The sequence below is a fragment of the Phaeoacremonium minimum genome, assembly GCF_000392275.1.
Source record: "Phaeoacremonium minimum UCRPA7 unplaced genomic scaffold PA7_03_scaffold_27, whole genome shotgun sequence".
Taxonomy (NCBI): Eukaryota; Fungi; Ascomycota; class Sordariomycetes; order Togniniales; family Togniniaceae; genus Phaeoacremonium; species Phaeoacremonium minimum.
Genome location: NW_006920934.1, coordinates 365,318 through 384,025, shown reverse-complemented (window position 1 = coordinate 384,025; position 18,708 = coordinate 365,318). Strand labels below are relative to the sequence as shown.

The window sequence follows — 18,708 nt, the reverse complement described above, 5'->3', positions numbered from 1 at the left end:
CTGTATACATATAGAGCAGCCAGCAGACTGCTTCATTATTGATTCCAACAGCACGGAGTCATGTCTTGGAAGCTATAGCCACGGCGATCCTTCCCAACAGCCAGGGCCGAAGAGGGATCAATCAAGGATAGCTGTAGGCACGACCTACTCTCGATGCGCCAGTGTTTCTAGAGATGATACTAGTACTGGTTCATCTTTACCCGACGAATTAGTCCCTACATATCCCCAGTTTGCTGCTAATAAAGGCGGACGACTCCTTCGAGTGCCACGAAACGAGGAGGCTGGACAGAGAGAATCGCCCCGAGATCGATTACTCGAGCACAGCTCCCGCACTTTCAAGGCAACCCAGCTGCAACGCTTGGAAGTCTCAGCTCTTGTCAGGCATCAGTCGCAGTTGTCATTCCTCAGCGAACAACTCATTCGGGCTACGCGCCTAGGAGATGAAGAGCAGGTCCGCTCGTTCCTCCGTCTGGGGGCTGATACCACGAAGTACTCCGACGCTGGCACAACTGCGCTCCACATTGCGGCACAGAAAGGCTTCTGCAGCATAGTCCGCGTCCTGTTGGAGTTTGCGGCGCCGGTGAACGCCGAGGTAAGGGCAGACCTTGCTACTCCTGTCTTTCGCCAGTGGCAAGAGATGCGAAATGCCTCAGACAGTAGTATAAGAGTGACCGCGATAGATCTCGCAGCTGAGAGAGGCCACGCGTCTGTGTTAACGATTCTTCTCTCTTCGGGGTCATTTGATGACTCCTCAAGTCATCGTGGCCTTACCACAGCTCTGCATTGTGCACTGTACAATGAGCATCGTGAGGCTGTGAACACCATTATGGGCCACTATGCCTGGACAAGCCACGCTCATGACAATCTTAGTCAGTCGCTCCATTTTGCTGCCGAGTGTGGCCATGAGTCGGTGGCAAGAACTTTGATCCAGCTGGGCGCACCCATTGACCTCATCTCCCAGGGAGGTACCACGCCGATACACGCTGCTGTACGGAATAATCATGCCTCTACTGTGCGACTCCTCCAGGGCGAGAACGGCGTCAACACCAACAGACGCGAGAGAGACACTGATTATACACCACTACTTGTTGCTGTAATGTGTGGCTATGATGGCGTACTTCGAGCACTCCTAAGCCACCACGCCGGCAGCAGTCGACGATTGAACATGGACATGCCCGACAGTCGAGGCCACACACCTTTACACTGGGCCGTTTGTCATGGAGATGCAGCGATGGCAGCCATGCTTCTGGATGCGGGCGCCCATATCCACCCATTTGACTCGTCCGGCCACACACCACTGCACCTTGCTGCGTGGGAAGGCGACGAGTCTTGCGTCAAGCTACTGCTCGAGAGAGGTGCCGACCCGAATTTCCACTCATGGAATCGAAGCTTGCCAATTCATCTAGCCGCCACTATGCAGAACGGACATAGTGCGGCAACAATTGTAGATATGTTGGTTCAGTACGGCTCCGCCGTAGACGATGCCGACGAACAGGACCTAACGCCGTTACACGGAGCAGTTCGGAGCGATGCGACCGAAGTAGTCGATATTCTTCTGAAGTACGGCGCCGATCCGAACCAACTGGACAATTACGGTATGACTGTTCTGGAGCACGCAATCATCAGAAGGAACGTACAAGCGACACGGCTTTGTCTCGCAGGCGGCGCACGATATGACAGCCTCAATCATAAGGGCCATCACCTATTTTGCTGCTTGTTCGATGAACAAGGAGACACGACACGCTCGATCATAGACGATGGGCCCAGTTGCAAGCGAGCTGGCTATACGGGTTGCGAAACTGAGGAGCTTGTACAGTTGCTTCTTGACCATGACAGACGTTTTGCCGAGGCAAGAGATGCAAAGGGAAATACCCTCTTGCTCTGGGCATCCAAACAGGGATACCAAAGTGTGGTTGAGCTAGCATTGAAGTACAGGGTTCGTCGCGAGAGGGAAAGGCCAGATGAGTATCAGTTCGCTGAGAATCTCCATGGCAAGGACGAGTCTCCAAAAGATACCGCGAGCTTATCGAGTGTTGTTTGGGATCGTTGGAAGGCTGACCACTCTTTTATATGACTCCGAGCAACAGAAGGCTGGAATTTGATGCATATTATGTTGGTAGTCTCGTTCTGCACATTGCACTGGTCCTAGTCTCTAGCTATATTACTACAACTTAGTAAGGTAAGCGAGTTGTCATTATTCAACAGCCACCTCAAGGAGGCAGCAGCAGGACTCAGGTAGCAATTAGAGCAGTACATGTCAAGGCAAGCCTCAAGCGGCGGCGCCCACCTCGCTCACTCTCATTTAGAGATTATGCGAGAGTTCAGGGAGTTTCCGGATGCATATCTGCAAACCTGACGCGTCTGCAAGCTGTCTACCACACATAAGTCGCTTTCTTCACTTGACATCACTAGTTCCTCTACGGTATATTCCGTGGTCACTGGATTAGTAAATTGCTCATTATCTGTGGCGACCATGTACGAATGAAAGAGCTTCGGTGGGATATCACGGGACAATAACAATAATTGCCTTGTGGTACGGCGTATTTGAGTTTGCTGATCCTTGGTGCGGGGATATCGCGAATCAATTATATTTTGCTGCCAACACACCATCACCTGCAAGTGACGTCGTGGGCACATCATCTGCTGACGTCTTACTGAACATGAATAGAGATGACGTATGAAGGTAAAGTATTTGGATTGATATAGTTTCCAAGGGATACCGATCTCTGTAGACCTCCTTTCCCTCTCACTTCCTGAAATTTTGAAGTACCTCTAACAAACTACAAACGTAAACTTCACGCTTGGCCAACTTGGAATCCAGAGAGCTGCACTGCCATTATGAGCGGAATCACAGACGAAGCCGCTGTTGCGGAGCATGATCTTATTCAACATGCTGAGGACGACTTGAACAAGGTGAGTTGTTTAGGCTCAAGTAGACAGAGGATGACTAGTTTACAATAACTCCTAGGCTCAGGGCAATCAGTCCAACCCAGTTTCGGGAGATCCGGAACAAAAGAAGTCGTACGGGCTCGGAGAAGCTCCGAAGCAAACATCAAAGGTCGAGAAGGTAAAGGAGGCATTACATATCAACAAAAAATAGTCTCACTATGGGATACACAATGATACCGTCTTTGCTATAGACATACCTTTGATCAAGAATGAGCAGTCACTGAATCATTCAACCATCAATAGTATGAGATTATCAAATATTTCTGTCTGAGACACCACTTTCTTGTTTAAATCAAAGTGCTTTTCGATTCGAGACAATTAATTTCCCCAAACGAGCCATCTCAATAAGGGGTATGGTGTGAAGATTGTAGACAATGCCAACTATCCAGATCTGGACGGATATTACAATCTGAGTTTAGATGACAAGAATATTTTGCGGGCAGCTCACTTCAAATAAGACATTGCTCTTTATCTCAGCAAACTGCAGACTAATTCTAATAATCTCCATTTAGCCGACAATATCATAAATTTCACAAAAACTTGCCAGGACGAGGACTATCTTAAGCGGGACATCAAGAACTTTCTATAGGCTTAGGAGCACGCGATTGACACCGACAGTGATCAATACAAGAATACTCTCAAGTAGGAAATAGCTTGAGCTTAAAAGGAGCTATCACCGGAGCAATGGAAAAGTATGAGGCTAATGTCCTCATGGTACCCTTGGCGTTGGGACAACGAATGATCTCTCGGCCATGTTGGGGGCTCCTGTGATCGCAGTGCCAATGGGCTTTTATCCCGAGGGTTCTCCAGTCAAGAAGGATTCAGGCTGGCCAAATCTGATCAAGGTTGGGCCTGGAATGCCGTGAGTCTTCTCCATCTTCGCATCAGCAGGATATGAGCTTGGCGAATGTGGGCCACGATGCTGATTGCCTGGACACAATTTTTCCGTGACCTTCGTCAGCAAGCCGTTCTCTGACGGTGTTCTGCTGAAAGTTGCCTACGCTTTTGAGCAGCTCACGATGGTCCGCACCAAAGGCCACAGCCCCCAAAGCTGCCAACAACAGAGCTCAAAAGCGTGCTGTAAGTGAATCAAGGTTCTGCGGGCGTGTTAAGGTAGGGGGTTTTACCTAAGCAAGGTCGGGTATGCGGTCCCCAAAGGTTCAGGTTAGCTAGCAGCTTAGCGCAGGGCTTTAGCAGTGGGTGGGTAGTAGATTGGCTAACTTTCAACGTTGACTGTATTTTATAAGATAAAAGAGGTAGAGAAACGAGATTTCCAAGGCTCCAGGTTTGCTGCGCAGCTTCGGGTTTAAAATATGAGTGATTATTCGTCTTGACCAACCATCGCAAATGAGGCCACACCACCGACAGCCCTTAATTATCTGGTAGGTGTTGGAGCACGTGTTGAGGCCAGTCAAATTTATTCATTGGTCGTTGGGAAGACAATGTTTGTATTTCGTATACAATCTGAATCTTGCGAGCTCTACAAATAGTGCAATATAATCCTGGTGTTTGCTCTACTGTACTCCACATAGTAATTACTCCGTAAATAACACATTGTAGTGCTTACAATGCTCGTGCCACCACTTCTCTGTAGTCACAAAACCCCTTCGGAGTTTGCTTTCGTATCTTTATAGCGCTTATCTCTGCCGATGACGCAGCCAGACGACATATATTGCCTTGCACCGTATAGAGATTCGGGCTACTGCCCCCTGCGTGCGCAAAACAATGCGCTTCGTGCATCTATATCTCCTAGACAACCGAGATTGTCTGCCGCCTTGCACCAAACCGTTGTGATTCAAAGGAAACCATTGATATTAGCTTAAATTGATGGGCGCCATGACAATTAGGTGCTGGCTGATTGGCGAGATGCGACTGTCCGACTGGAAGGGAGCCAACAGCGTATTCGCTAGAAGCGTTTACTGCGGTTCGAATGCCACGAATTTACAGTAGCGAATACGCTTTGATCGTCAGGAAACAATCAAACGGCATCGATTTGATATGCGTACGACAGATTGGGGAGGTCTCCCTCTAGTCCGAATGCTTGAGAAATCGCATATTTAAATCAGGTGCGCCAGGAACCATACATGTTTGTCGAGTCTTTGACACTTGAACATCGCAAACCTACTACCCAAGTCAAGGATTCGTTGATATAGTCTCACTATGCAGATTCACCAAGTTATGATGGTCGCTAGCATTCTCGGCCTAGCAGCATCAACTTGCGTTCCCAATCACGACTGGCATCCACCTAAGCAGGACGATAGTGAGTAACTTTATATAGATGATCCATCTACTATACATTCTGAATTTCAGTACCTAACCATATTGTGTACTTGCCACAGGTCGCTCGCCATGCCCCGGACTCAATGCCTTAGCAAACCATGGCTGGCTTCCTCGCTCTGGAAAGAATCTTGACCTGAAAGCGGTTCAGCACGCTATCTCTGGAGGCTATAACTTCGAGACTCATTTATTCGACGATGCAGTGCAGGCGGTATTCGACTTCCAAATCTCGACATCAGACACTCCTAACGAAACATTTCATCTTGAAGATCTCAAGGCGCACGACAGAATTGAGTTCGACGGGTCTTTGTCCCGAAACGACTTTTACTCGGGAGACGACCTCCACTTTGATCCCAAGATCTGGGCAACCATGGCTCACCGTTTGCGTCTTTACCAGGACGAGAAAGAGAAATATGTCACTGTCGAGTCAGCGGCGAAAGCGCGTGCTGCGCGTGTCAAGGATGCCATGGCGGCCAACCCAACCTTCAACGCTTCCGCAGCGCAGCAATTAGGTACTTACGGCACAACCGGACTGTATCTGGCTACAGTATGGGACCACGATGCTGGTGCTGCGCCTAAGAAATGGGTCAAGGCTTTCTTCGGTACGTTTGTTTTTGCCAGCCACCTACGTCTTGAACGCAATAGAAATTGACTCCACTCTAGAAGAGGAGCGAATCGCTTTCAAGAGGCCTCAGGTACTGAAAACTCAGGAGTTCTTGAGCAACATGACTTTAGCTGTAAGGGCTGTCCAAGTCTAAGGATCAATCACACGACTGCAGTCGTCAAGATGGGAGAGCTCAAGGTTGGTAGTCTTGATAGGAGGGCAGTATGCCAACTCCAGTGTGCGCAGCATGGTTCATGCCTATTGTCACATGATATCAAAATATCTAGTCTCAGGTTTAGAGAAGCACGATCCGAACTTTAATGTGGCTTGAACAAATTCTCACCGTAATTGATGATCTGGGAAGACCGGGATTGATTGATTCGAACTGAAGCAAGAGGTAGATCTGTCTACGAAGAAGTCGATTTAAATCGAAAATTGTGAAGATATTATGATGTGTCATTGATAACGGCTTAAACTCTCCGATGTCCATAATTATGTTGACTGAGTATGATGTTACAAAGGAAGCTGAATAGTATGATCTATAATTCTAGGTATATGCTCTCATTTTGTAAGGCTGTGAGGACAGCATAAGGACATCACGTCAGTTTGGTTCCTATCTTATATTCCCTCGATCACGCTGGGCAACAGGACATTATTGTACTCCCATAAGACGGTCGAGAAGGGAGCGGAAAAGGCTGATCCGGTGAACCAGGTAGAACGACGACCCTGGAGGGCAAGCTGTTTCTGAATGAAGCCGCCGCGAAGAACATCAGCCGATAGATGAGGGTGCATTTTGCCATGGTTCGCAAAGGTGAGAAATTCGAGGGTGCCGTTGGATGCAGGAATAGTTCCTGCCTCGATCAGAGTGTCGATGGTCTGAGCAATAAGTTCTTTCATGCTCTCGGCTGTCTCATCCTCAGTACCGACGGCCGTAAATTGGAACAGATCTTTCGTGCCACCAAGATAGTCAATGCGCCCAACCTGAGAGGCGACGGGAAAGACGGTGTAGTTTGTAGATCCGGGAGCCGGGGACCTGTTAGAGTACGCAGTGAAGATCTGCAGAGATGGGTGTCGTAGAATGCCGGCGTAGACTGTAGAATACTCGAACTCATTGAAGACGTCCTCCTCTGTCTCGTCAATGGCGAATGGCTTGAGGTTCTCGGCGGTGGGCTCAAAGGCAATGAGGAGGCGCTTGGCCTTGATGCAAGATATCTTGCCGTTGGTATCGCTCGTGGTGAGATAAACACCCTTGCCTTCCTGTCGGGTCGCCCTAACGACCGTGTTTGAATACAGAACATCATTTCCGAGAAACTCGGCAACGCTCTCGTAAAGATCATAAAGGCGGCCAGAGGGTGGTACAGCTGCAGCGGCTGTCCCCAGCAACGCGCGGACCATGGGGGTCGTGCTTGCTTGCATTACCCAGATCGCAGGCACACCCATGGTGTCACCAAGGCCCTGGGCAGTGGAGTCCCAAATCTGGGGAACAGCAGCCTCAAGGTCGTACTTCTCCACGAGCTCGCCAAAGGTAATCAGCAGATCCTCTGGGATGGATGTTGGCTCGGGGAATTTGGAATAGTCGGGTAGCAAGAAATCCTCATACTTCTCGAGGACATCGAGATACCTCTGCAGAGCCGGATACAGGTCTTCTGCCCCAGGGGCGACATAACCAGCGACAGGCAGTCCGGTATTGAAATCGATCCATTTGTTCTCATTCGCAGTGAACTGCATTGACCCACTTGTTGATACATTCATGCGATTGGGAAAGTCGAAAGTGTCTTTGTACTCCATCCAGGCTTGCACTCCAACATTGATGACCTTGCCCGTGTCCGGGTCATCATAGAAGTTTGTGTGGCCACCCTGTAAGGTCGGACAAATTAGTAACAGCAGAGGATATTACCAGCCGAGCGGTTCTAACAAAGAACGGAGACGTAAGATTATAGATGAAGACTTACTAGCTGGCTAGCCTTTTCCACAAGCACCACAGACTTGCCATGATCCCGTAACCACACGGCGGCATGAGCACCGGCCGCTCCGCCTCCGACCACTACCACATCTCGAGAGATGGTCTGGCTGCAGCAGTTCGAGCCAGCTGGGCCAGCTGTAACCCCTTGAACGAGAAGTGTGGTTACGAGGCTCAAGCCCGCAGATGTCTTGCCGCTGAACATGCTGGTCAGAGAGCGCCACGCTTCGTATGCACAGTACCGTGAGGGAATGCTTGAGGCTACTGCAGTGTTGCTGTGGTGCACAGGTGATCGGCAATGAGATGGAACACATGTCAGGTACTGCTCTGGAGGACCATCGGAGATTTTAAGGCCAAACCAGCCATCTACTCACCCGATTCCTCCGGTTTACCGGCGACAGCATTAGCATAGATTGCATACAGGCCTGCTCCTAAACAAATGAGCATATTTCGGCTGGTTTATTCTGTACTATTGTCTTGTCTTGCTTTCTCGGTGCCTCTCAGGTTGCATCCTGGTGGGCCAACCAATACCCTTGCTCCATATCGATTTTCGCTGCACAGGGTCCAGGGAGGTGCCCCCTTCCATGCAGCAAGCCCCGTCCATCCTTCGTCTGCACTAGCTTGTGATCGAGGAAAATCTCGCCATCAAGATGTACTTGAATGGCTTTTGCGCTCCACAAAGATTTGGGGATGGCCATTTCGAAAATGCTCTCTGTATGATCTATCTTGAGCAAGAGATGCCCGGATAATCGCCTTTGAAATCTGATATGCGTGAATTTTAGTGAGATCCTTTCACTTTAGAAATTAATCTGCCGAGAACTCGCAGCCAGGGGTGAGGCGAATCACAATGCTGCGTTGGCCGCGTTTTGAAACCAACACCGATTTAACGTTATCACCTGTGTCGACTCTCCATAAGTTAATCGTGTTCTTTTGAATATTCTGTGGATCCAGATGTAAAAGTAATCCCATTTAGCGAAGGCCAAGGTTGACCCGCGTTAGCCGAGTGGCCGGACTCTGTGGGGGAAAGGGGCCGGTTTAGATAGTGTTGTGCAGTACATCTCTTAGTACGATCAGGAACCACCGGCCCAGTTCCGCACAATCCTGGTTGAACTAGTCGCATCAACCACCAGGATCACCACAACAAAAGTACCGCTGATCATCCGCCTTTACGTGCTGGAAACATGCAGCATAGATTGTGCAACTGTAAGGACGAAGAATGGAATTCTTGAAATGCTAGCATTTCTCTTTAATTCTCTACGTGATCGGGTGCAATAGCTTCGTTGAGGAACAAAGGAGAAGAAAGAACGGTTGATCGGCCCGGAAGGTGGGCTGTGCCACAGGGGACATGGGCTGTGGCGTGGTAGATGCAGCACGCAGCAACAGTCTTGAACATGTCACAGAGCAAGAGCTTGGCACATGGACTAACTTTCGATGGATGTTTTCCACGCCGTATGTAGCAGGCCCTCCCCTTGGTTCTTCCAGCCAGCTTGCCCCTGTTACGTAGCACTTCCTCTGACCTGAGGGCTGAAAGCAACAGTATCGCTAGTGTGGAAAATGCAAATTTGGGCAGCTGCTTGCGAAGCCTTCAGGGGCATCGATATGCCCACATGGCGGGTGCCTGTCCATATGTAGACATCTACACAGTCAAGTCTTTTAAAATCGAGTTGGACCCACCGCAGAGTGTCGATCACCAGCGGTCATGTTCCTTCACATCTCTTAGATCTTGTTGATGAACGAACATTACTATGGACACGTTCCCCCCTGAGTACGTCAAGGCCAGCAATGCGGGCAGGATCGTTGGGGTGGTCGGCGTTTTCTACTTCATCGCCCTCACCTTTGTCTCTTTGCGTGTATATGTTAGGGTGGTGTTGGTCAGGGCTTTCGGTGTTGACGATGCGCTCATCATTGCATCCGCTGTGAGTTCTGACCTGTTATTGATTCCTTATATAGATTACGAGCCTGCCGCGACATTGCTGACCAGAAATATACGCAGGCCCTTGCACTGGGCTCCTGGATCTGCTTGGTACTCCAAATACCTTATGGCCTGGGACACCATGGCTTGACAATACCAGTCGAAGATCGAGTCAAATTCGAACATATATCATTTTGGAAAACTGTTTTATCAGATGGAGTTGCCTTGGGGCTTCTCAGAATCTCCATGGCGATTAGTCTATTGCGTCTGAATCGTGAGCTAAAGTGGTATCGGTGGTCACTCTACGCAATCATAGGTATTTCGCTCCTAACTCTACTCTAGGCGTGCTTCTTCTTGCTTGTACGAAGTCTGACTGAATTATTCCCTCACTCTCTAGGGTTTGTCATTGCATACTCCATCCAGGCGATTGCATGGCTATTCGTTTATTGCACGCCATACTCGGGTTGGTGGGAGTTTCAGTGGATGAATCCATTCGACCCTAGGTGTCACGACTTCAACGTTTTCGTCGATCTCGTCTATTGGAACATCTGTGAGTTCTCTCCGCTACATCGCAATGGCTTCTTAGGGTATCAATAATGCTGACAAGCTATTTGCCAGCCTGCAACATTATGACCGATGTGTGTCTCGGAGCTCTTCCCATCCCTATCATTTGGCACCTCAAAATGAAACTTCGAGTTCGGCTATATGTGATAGGGATTCTAAATCTTGGATACTTGTTAGTGACATTGGATTGCAGATATATATGTCCTTCAAGACGCCACTGAACTGACCGACTCTATCCTAGTGCCATCTTGATGGGAATCTTGAAAGCCGTATTCATGCTCACCACTGGCGGTGACCCAGACGCTACTTTCGATTATTGGGTCCATTTCTGGCAAAAGTAAGTTGGACACAGACAACCAAAAGAAATAGGCATCCCTTCCCCAAAATGCAGGACAACGCCCTAATTTGATGAGGATCTCTGCTCACCATCGTTTCTGAGCAGTCTCCAACTCGATATTGGCATTATCGCAGCTTGCGCCTCCTTCCTCAAGCCCCTCGTGGGACGAGTTTTGAAGATCAATAGCTCTGCCGGTTACTATCCTAGCCACCAACAATACATCCGAAGCGATCGGACTCCTCTGGGTGGCGCAAGAGGTGGCAGCAGTGCGTATGCCAATAGCAAGAGGCGCACAGGCATCGCCGATACAAGTATGGAGGATGAATTCGAACGACATACTAAGAACGATATTCGCGTGAACAACATCCATCTTGGAGACTCGCAATCGTCGTCCATGAACACTGGTGTCCACACCGCTCGATCACATGCCGCTTCGCCGGATGATGCCGATGCTGACGGCGTCTACGCTTATGGAATGCCATCCGACGCGAATAGCGAGGAAATTATATTGCAGAAGATGGAGCCAGTGCATGGGATCATGCGCACCAGGGATGTCACGGTGAAATATAGTGATAAATGAGAGTCAAATAACCCTCTACAGACTTCATAGACTTAGATTATTATCTACCTCATCGCGAACATGACTCTGGTAAAAGGGTGAAGACCCAAAGTTCTCGATTTTGCCCTGCAAACCCGGCAACATGTCGGTTCACTTGTGAGGGTTATCATGCCGTCTCATTCCTTGCACAACTCGTACAAGCATAGCCGTTTTGATATCAGGGGCTCAAATTCTGTCTCACATCCTGCCCGAGTAATGGTACATTATAGCAGAGCGAGTTGGCCTAACCCATTATAACAGACTATTTACAACTGCTTTCTGCCCCAGGATCCATGTAGCAGATTCAAGCTGGTGTGATTAATCCAAGTGGAATAAGATCCTACTATGAGCGCACGGGTCAACTGACATGCCATTTACACGTGGAATCCCTGCCCTACTCTGTTCTTGACCTTCCTCTTTGCCTTCCATCTTAGCCTGTCACCTGGTCACCCAGGCTAGGCTCGCCTCAATGCAACAGCTTGGCGTGTCTTTTCAACCCGGTTAATGGAAAGGCGATGCAAGGCCGGGCTCATTTCGATTTCTCTGCATCAGGCCTAAAGCACACTGCACTATTGATTACAGAAGTATTCCATTACGACAACTTGCAGCACTGCGGCATCAAGGCTAGGACTACCTCCCACTGGGACCGTAAAGACCATGCGGAGGTTCATCTTCGAGCAGTGATCTTACACTATTACATTTCGTGCTCAAGTTGTCATCAATTTGTAATAAACAAGTTACAATTTATTCTGATTCGCCTTTCGTTATTTGGTCGACCAACTCCAAATCAATGATTTTGGGCTCTAGAGATTGCCTGATCAGCTTCATCAACAGCGAATTAAATTAAAGCAGAGATTTCAAGGGTGTGAACGCTAAAAGACAGACCCAAAGTCCTTTCTCAACGCTTGAACAAAGTCAGGGTTCTAATATTATCAACCGGGGAGGGTAAAATTTTAGTCAAGTACATAAACACGGGCATTAGCAATAATATGGAGAGAGTTATGAACCAATTACAATCACACCTTCTCCTAATGCTCTAGAGTTGTGACCGTTGCCGTTATCAGCTATGGTGATTTACCGGGTTTAGAGCTTTCTAGGTCCTTCGTCCAGAACGAATCCAGCCGCATTGAACCACAGGTCGACATCCTGTTATCCTTGACTGCTTCAGATTATGTTTAACACTAATAAAGGTCTCGCCCCTTACTCTACACTCCTTCTAGGCGCGTGAATGAGGATGACATGGAGGAAGGACTTTTTTCCCGTGCCGCAATCACACAGCACACTCATCTTTGTTCAACCTTTGGGCATTGGGTCTGGTAACATCGCACTTCATCAGTTTTAACAAGATAAATGTGCACATTCGCGTTTTTGATTCATACTACATATCTACCATCAAACAAAGACCCTCGTCCTTCTATTTATCAGATTAGATACAATTCCTCTTGCGTTGTCTTAGCCAACCCCAGTCCTTCTCCATACATCAGTCCGTGAGCATAGCACTCTCCAATAAGTTGGTAATAATCCCCGTTCTTCGCCTTCCGAACAAGAAATGGCGTTGACGCGCCGTGTATCACAACAACCAGGTCCCCAATCTCGGCGTCATGTGGGACCAGGCCAGCATACCCGCGGTCTGTGAGGAAGAATTTGGCCACCGATAGCCGTTTGGAGAATGCCACGGCCGTATGCCAGTATCTCCAGGTCTTCTGACGAGTGTGATCTGACCCCTCCGCGAAGTTAAGGAACTGGCGGCCTGATTTCACCTCACTGTACATCAGTCCAAAACTAACCTCATTGTTAGGACTTTGTTCTTGTGCTCCTTCTGGGCCCATATTTATACTGGCTGGGTCTTTTTTCGTCGCTATAGACTTGTATGTCGATTTCTCGTCCGTCAGTGGATCGAGGTGTGGCCGAGACGCGCTGCCGATTGGTATACAAAAGGCTAAGTCATCAAGTGACTCTCCGGTGGGATAGGAGGTAAGTGCTTGTACTTGTTGCCGTATTGAGTTGACGTACGTGATGGCATCGCTGTCAAAAATCGTTACGTTTCCGACCTTAGCAACTTTGTCGACTTTAGTTGCCTTCACGACAAGGACGTGCCGATCTCCGTGATGAACAGTCGCTACCAGTTGTGTTGTAACCCCTGCAGAGAATGCACCTCTAGTAGGGAGCCAAGTGGAGATCGTTCTTGGGTGCACGCTTCGCAACCAATCGGGGATCCAAGAGTGGTCTTTGAATGACTTTGAAGTACCCGCACGTTGAAGCAGGTTCAGTGCTTGTCCATTCTTTACAAAAGCGCTGGCATATCGCAGAATCACAGTGTCCAAGGACGAGATGTAATCCGGGTCAAAAACCGCCTCATCACCATCCGTGGCAAGCGCCAGAAGTGCAAAGAGCTTGTCCTGGCGTCTAGTGGATTTGGAGTAAGAAAAGAGCTCTAGAAGCTGGAGGAGAGTATGCTGTGGATCTGATTGATGATTCCGATATAGCTCTCTTGTAGCTCCAACAGTGTAAGCGGCAAGAGAATGGTGATTGTGTGACTTGAGTTGGCTATCATCTCGTAGTGTAGGGTTCTCTTGGATGATGATCTTCAGGGCTTCATAGAAGTCATCCCAACCAAGACACCAATCGCCACAGTATATGAACACCTCAGAAGCAAATATCACTTCTTGGATTATCCAGATTCGAATAAACCATTCTCTTGCAAAAATAGCTGCAATTTTGGACCAAATAGGGTCGCTCATGTCCGGGCACCTAAGCAACTGCCATGATTCAGGAACTTTTGGTATATCCTCTGGCCATTGGGGAAGATTAGCGTTCTTCATTCGAATTTGGAGCAGGGTCTGCATCGCCTCGTTGCTGCCAGGGACAGTGTCACCAATCCACACATTGACCTTGGATGCACCCTGGAAAATATCTCGCATGAGGCGGATTTGGTCACTCGTTTCCTTGGGATCGTCCTGGTTTATACATATAGTATCGACCCAGAGAAGCACGGATTTATCGGTATTTCTTAGTCGCTTGAGTGCGCCGTTCAAGGAATGTGTTATTGATAGAGAACCATGTGCAGTAAGAACCTGATACGGTTTGAACTGAGATCCCCAGCAATACGAGACTGCTTCGTACTGTTCGTGTTGGCTCAGAGACGTTGTCACTATTGTTGCTTTCAATGGTTCATCAGACTTTCCCGGGAGCAGTTCAAAGAGCCGAATGTCACGGAATCTCTTGAGTGGCTCGTACACGTACGGTTGACCGGAAGTGGTTGGTGTTGTACTTGAAGTGGAAGACTTCATGTACTTCTTCAAACCCCGACTCAATACCTTCTCTTTTGATTTCGAACGGCTATGCTTGAAGCTTCCTATTGTTCGGCCTTCAAACGACAAGTGATTAGGGATGTTTTCAAAGGAGAGGCGGTGCGAAGCCATGTTAGTCACAGACAACGATCCGGTGTTTATCATATTCCATGGATCGACAAATATAGCAATTTTGGGGTGTTCATGTATATCATAAATGCGAACAAGGATAAACACCTCGGACACGGTAGTGCCGCTGGCTGCGAAAGACATCCGTTGAGACTGTAACAAAAATTGGTTAGAAGATAGCTTTAGCGACGAGTAAGATAGGGGCGCAGAAGACCAAGCTATCAACCAGGCTCCAATTCGAACATTTCGATATCCGATATCGCAAAGCTCAGATTGATAGGAGGAATAAAGATATTTAATGTGATCTTGTCTTAGACTCTTACCTTTGCCATTTGAGATCCCCGAAGATAAAAACTGGACTCGGTGAGGTCCCCATTGGAAGTAATGACCTCGATATGAAACGTAGATCGTGCCCTCCACTTCTGATTGTTGAAACCAGAGTTTTTGAGAAATGACGAGAACGAGTTCGAAGTATCACAAATGGTAAAGGATGATGTATCGCTCATGCTGTCGGGATCATAGGGCGGGTAGCCAGCCTTTGTTCGCAGATCGCTTGTCCAGTGGCGATGTGGTTGAAAGGCGTCCCCGAGATAGCTCTCCAACAATCTTGAAAACTATTAAAGATCATGTCAGCTCGTGGAGCTAGAGTGGAGTATTAAGTGTAAACTCTTACAGTCAATTCACCGAGAAACGCAGCTTCTTCCTCGACATTATTCAAGTTTTGTGCGGAAACATGCAGCCAGGGCCGGCCAGTCTTGGAGACAGGGACATATATTGCTTCGAACATTACGTTGTGTTCTGTCCGCAACTTTGTAAATAGATCAGAAATCGTTAAATCAGAAATAGACAGGTCGGTAGATTGATTAGGATGATTTAGGTTGAATACACCCGCCTTTTTGACGCCCAAGATAGGCAAGAGGTTCTCATGGTTCTGGTTGTCCAAGCTTGAAATCTTCGCGAGGAGGGCATGATTGTCTCGAGACCAGTCTCGCGCCAAGGCAGCTTCAACGGAACTGGCACTCTCAACGCTTTTCACGAAATCTTTAAGATTTTTCTTCGCTTGGCGCTTATTGTTGGTAGTTAATGACTGCTGCATTGCTGTTTTTGTAGAGTCCAAGTGATAATCTAAGGGCTCGTCGAGAAATTCGATGAGAACTCCTCGGCGCTCAAGCAACTGAACGCAACGGGACCTCTCACTGATAGTGAGTATTTGATGTATCAGTGGGGCTTTACTAGGGTCCTCGATATTGCAGAACTTGAGGAGTTCTTCCAAGAGCTCTAACGGCGGTGATCCAGCCGCGATATCCGGAGAAGTCAAGTATAATGAAAGGTTTTTTGATGGGTCCCCGTACTCTAATTTGACTCGTCCTTCTTCGGCGTGACTTTCAATTGCTGACCCATCGGTTGACGTGAATGACCAATTGATCATTATTCGGGTCGCCTCAAACACATCCATAGTACGCAATGCTTCATATATTTCTCGGCGTTTTTCGGGACTGCTTGTACTTGCCATGCTGTCAGCAGGTTAGTAAAAGCAAGCTCTGGTTGTCGGCGAAGGACTTGTACCTAGCAATCAATGGAGCCTTAGACCTCATCATCAGAGTATAATCTTCATGGATATGAGAGTCTCCATCAGGCATGATGAACTCCGACACTATCTCTGAAAGCAATCTGCGATCCAAGTTCAACAGCTTGACGAGTTGTGACATGTCTCCTATTTGTTTGTGATCAAAAGCGAGAAGGTTTATGATGCCGTCAAAGGCTCGATGAAGATGTGGCCGATCTGCGATGAGCCATATGTCATATTTCGAAGCAGAAAGCAAACTGTCGAAAGGCAGACTACTCCCCCTGGATCGTATTGGAAAAACCCGACTTGTAGCCAACTTCTCTATCAACTCTATAGCCACAGAGTCATCGGATTCAGGTGCTGACTTGGAGATGGACGAAAAAAGCTTTGCAATGTAGTCTAAATCATCAGTGAGACTAATTTGTAACGCCTCTTGTATCAGCTCAGCTAGCCCAGCGTCGTCTATCATTAATACTGAACGGAAGAACCAGTGCAAGGAGGGATAGTACTGCTCAAGAAGTGAGGTCTTTTGCAAGGTATCAGGTCCAGTCCAACGACATGAATTAGAGCTAACCCAGGTACCTGATGCGCCTTCGATCCTCGATGGGATGAATATCAGTCGTTCGTTGGCAAATATTGGCCGTAGCTCCTTGCCACTAGGTCCGTCAAGTTCTAGGTACTGGTAAATCCTAGTCGCATCAGAAACCCGAATGTCTTGGTCGCATAACGCCCGGAGCTGTTTGAGGTACGAGCCTCCTTCCGCGGCTATATCAACTCCCAGATGTCGAAGGAAAAGCCAGCTTGGGTGCTCCGGATTCGGCACATCGAGAAAGAGCTCATGAGGATCTTGGCTGTTGTAGATGCCACTGGCAGGAAGCGTCGTTGCTTTGAGGGGCATGACCACTCCGGACATGCAGATGACTCGCATTTCTCCCAGTTGTGCTTTCAAACGGTTGCTGCACTTTTCCCAGAGGTGAGTGGCCTCCATAGCCACTGCCTCATCTATCCAAGGAGCGTAACGATCCCATTGATTGCTGAGAAGGCCCAAGATGTACACAGCCGGAGCTACTGCCATGAGGAGACGGAAGTCCGCGGAAAGTGAAAACGCATCGTTTGCGCTGGACTTCACCAGTGGGGGATATATATTAAAATTAAAGGCTTCAGCAAGCCAATCGTCCCAGTCCTCGTCACACTCAGCTTCGCTCGATGCAGACAATTGGTAGTCATCGTGAAGGAATCGTAGCGTGGATGTGAACTTCAGCGGCCAAGAGTGGGAGCCAAATTCTTTCCTCGACTCGACGTAGAGCTCCCTCCCCAGGGCACAAGTTCCATCCGCAGAGATGAACCAAAAGCGCCTTCTGGAAGCATTCTTCCAGCCGTGCTTATGAAGGAAGTGGGCGTGAGATATGAGTTCAGGCCGTGTGAGAGAGTTTGGATCAAATAGCGAATCCGCATGAAGGTCGGCAATTGTACGGCAGCACTCCTCCGGGGTGAATAGCTTGACTCCCATGCGCTGATAAAGCTTGCCCCTCGGAGAATCTCTCCTTATTTTTGAAGGTAAAAGATGAGCTGGAAACCCTAAAGGAAGCTCAATTATGTCTGTAACATTTGCAAAGAACAATTTCTGGTCTTTAGGTGCCACCCAAGAGCCGTCTTCTGTCGGGATCAATTTCAACTTGCTCAGCCTATCCTTGTATATGCAAATGTCGCCTTGCCAAAGTGCTAGCAGAGATTGGCATAGACTAGTGTGCCAATCGTCCGTGCTGGCCTGATAATCCAGTTTGTAGTGTTCGAGATAGTACTCCAGGTCGTCCATAAAGTCGTCCGGCGTCAAGTGACGGACACCTAACTTCTCAAGCGAGAGCCAGTCACGACGCGCATACTCTGAGCAGAGATACCTCTGCTCCGTCTCTTTGTAGAGGAGTAGGGGGTGAAGTCGATCTCCACAAAACGCTTCAGGGACGATAAATAAGTCTTGAGGCTGCTTGTACTCGCCAGACATTGACTCGAGGATTGGCTGCTCGCGTAGAAGCTCCATCGTTGATAGCTCCACTGAGAAGAACTCGTGGCTCTCGCGCCACTTGCTTATGTACCGCATCCACTTGTATCTAAGAGGGACCTGCTTATTGAACTCGAGGACGGCCTTGAGAAATGCATATGGGATGGCTTCTTCAAGTGAAATGTTCCACGCTCTCGAACTGTCAATGTCCTCACGATTTGCAACGAGTAAGAAATCTCCTTGGATGACAAACATAAAGCCATAGTCTCGAATGGGAAGGAAAGCAAAGACTTCCTGAACTTGTAACACAGGCTTGCCTTGTCCTTTGACTGGGAAAGCAAGTAAGATGTTTGATTGCTTATATCCGGGCCGGGTTGGGTCCGAGGGCATATTCTCGACCGTGTGTCGCAAGACCAAGTAGTGCTGGCAGCAATTGTCTTGCTGAATAGACACCATATTCAAATCTTTGGTCTCAGTGTGCTGGATCTTGCGGCTGATAGAAGTTGAGAATTCATCACCGGA

The 18,708-nt window shown here is 48.4% G+C and overlaps 3 protein-coding genes across 3 annotated transcripts; 2 read left to right on the top strand and 1 right to left on the bottom strand.

Annotated features, from left to right (window-relative positions):
- Positions 1-2,838: 2,838 nt before the first annotated feature.
- On the top strand, positions 2,839-3,100 carry UCRPA7_404 (hypothetical protein; the record flags this gene model as incomplete). The annotated part of the gene is made up of 2 exons (XM_007913000.1): positions 2,839-2,913; positions 2,969-3,100. The coding sequence occupies 2 exons, from the start codon at positions 2,839-2,841 to the stop codon at positions 3,098-3,100; spliced, it is 207 nt and encodes a 68-aa protein (XP_007911191.1).
- Positions 3,101-5,596: 2,496 nt separating this feature from the next.
- Positions 5,597-5,984, top strand: UCRPA7_403 (hypothetical protein; the record flags this gene model as incomplete). The annotated part of the gene is made up of 2 exons (XM_007912999.1): positions 5,597-5,828; positions 5,890-5,984. 2 exons carry the CDS (start codon positions 5,597-5,599, stop codon positions 5,982-5,984), a joined length of 327 nt encoding a protein of 108 aa, XP_007911190.1.
- A 464-nt stretch (positions 5,985-6,448) lies between these two features.
- Positions 6,449-7,582, bottom strand: UCRPA7_402 (putative amine oxidase protein; the record flags this gene model as incomplete). The annotated part of the gene is made up of 1 exon (XM_007912998.1): positions 6,449-7,582. The coding sequence occupies one exon, from the start codon at positions 7,580-7,582 to the stop codon at positions 6,449-6,451; it is 1,134 nt and encodes a 377-aa protein (XP_007911189.1).
- Between the last annotated feature and the right edge of the window lie 11,126 nt (positions 7,583-18,708).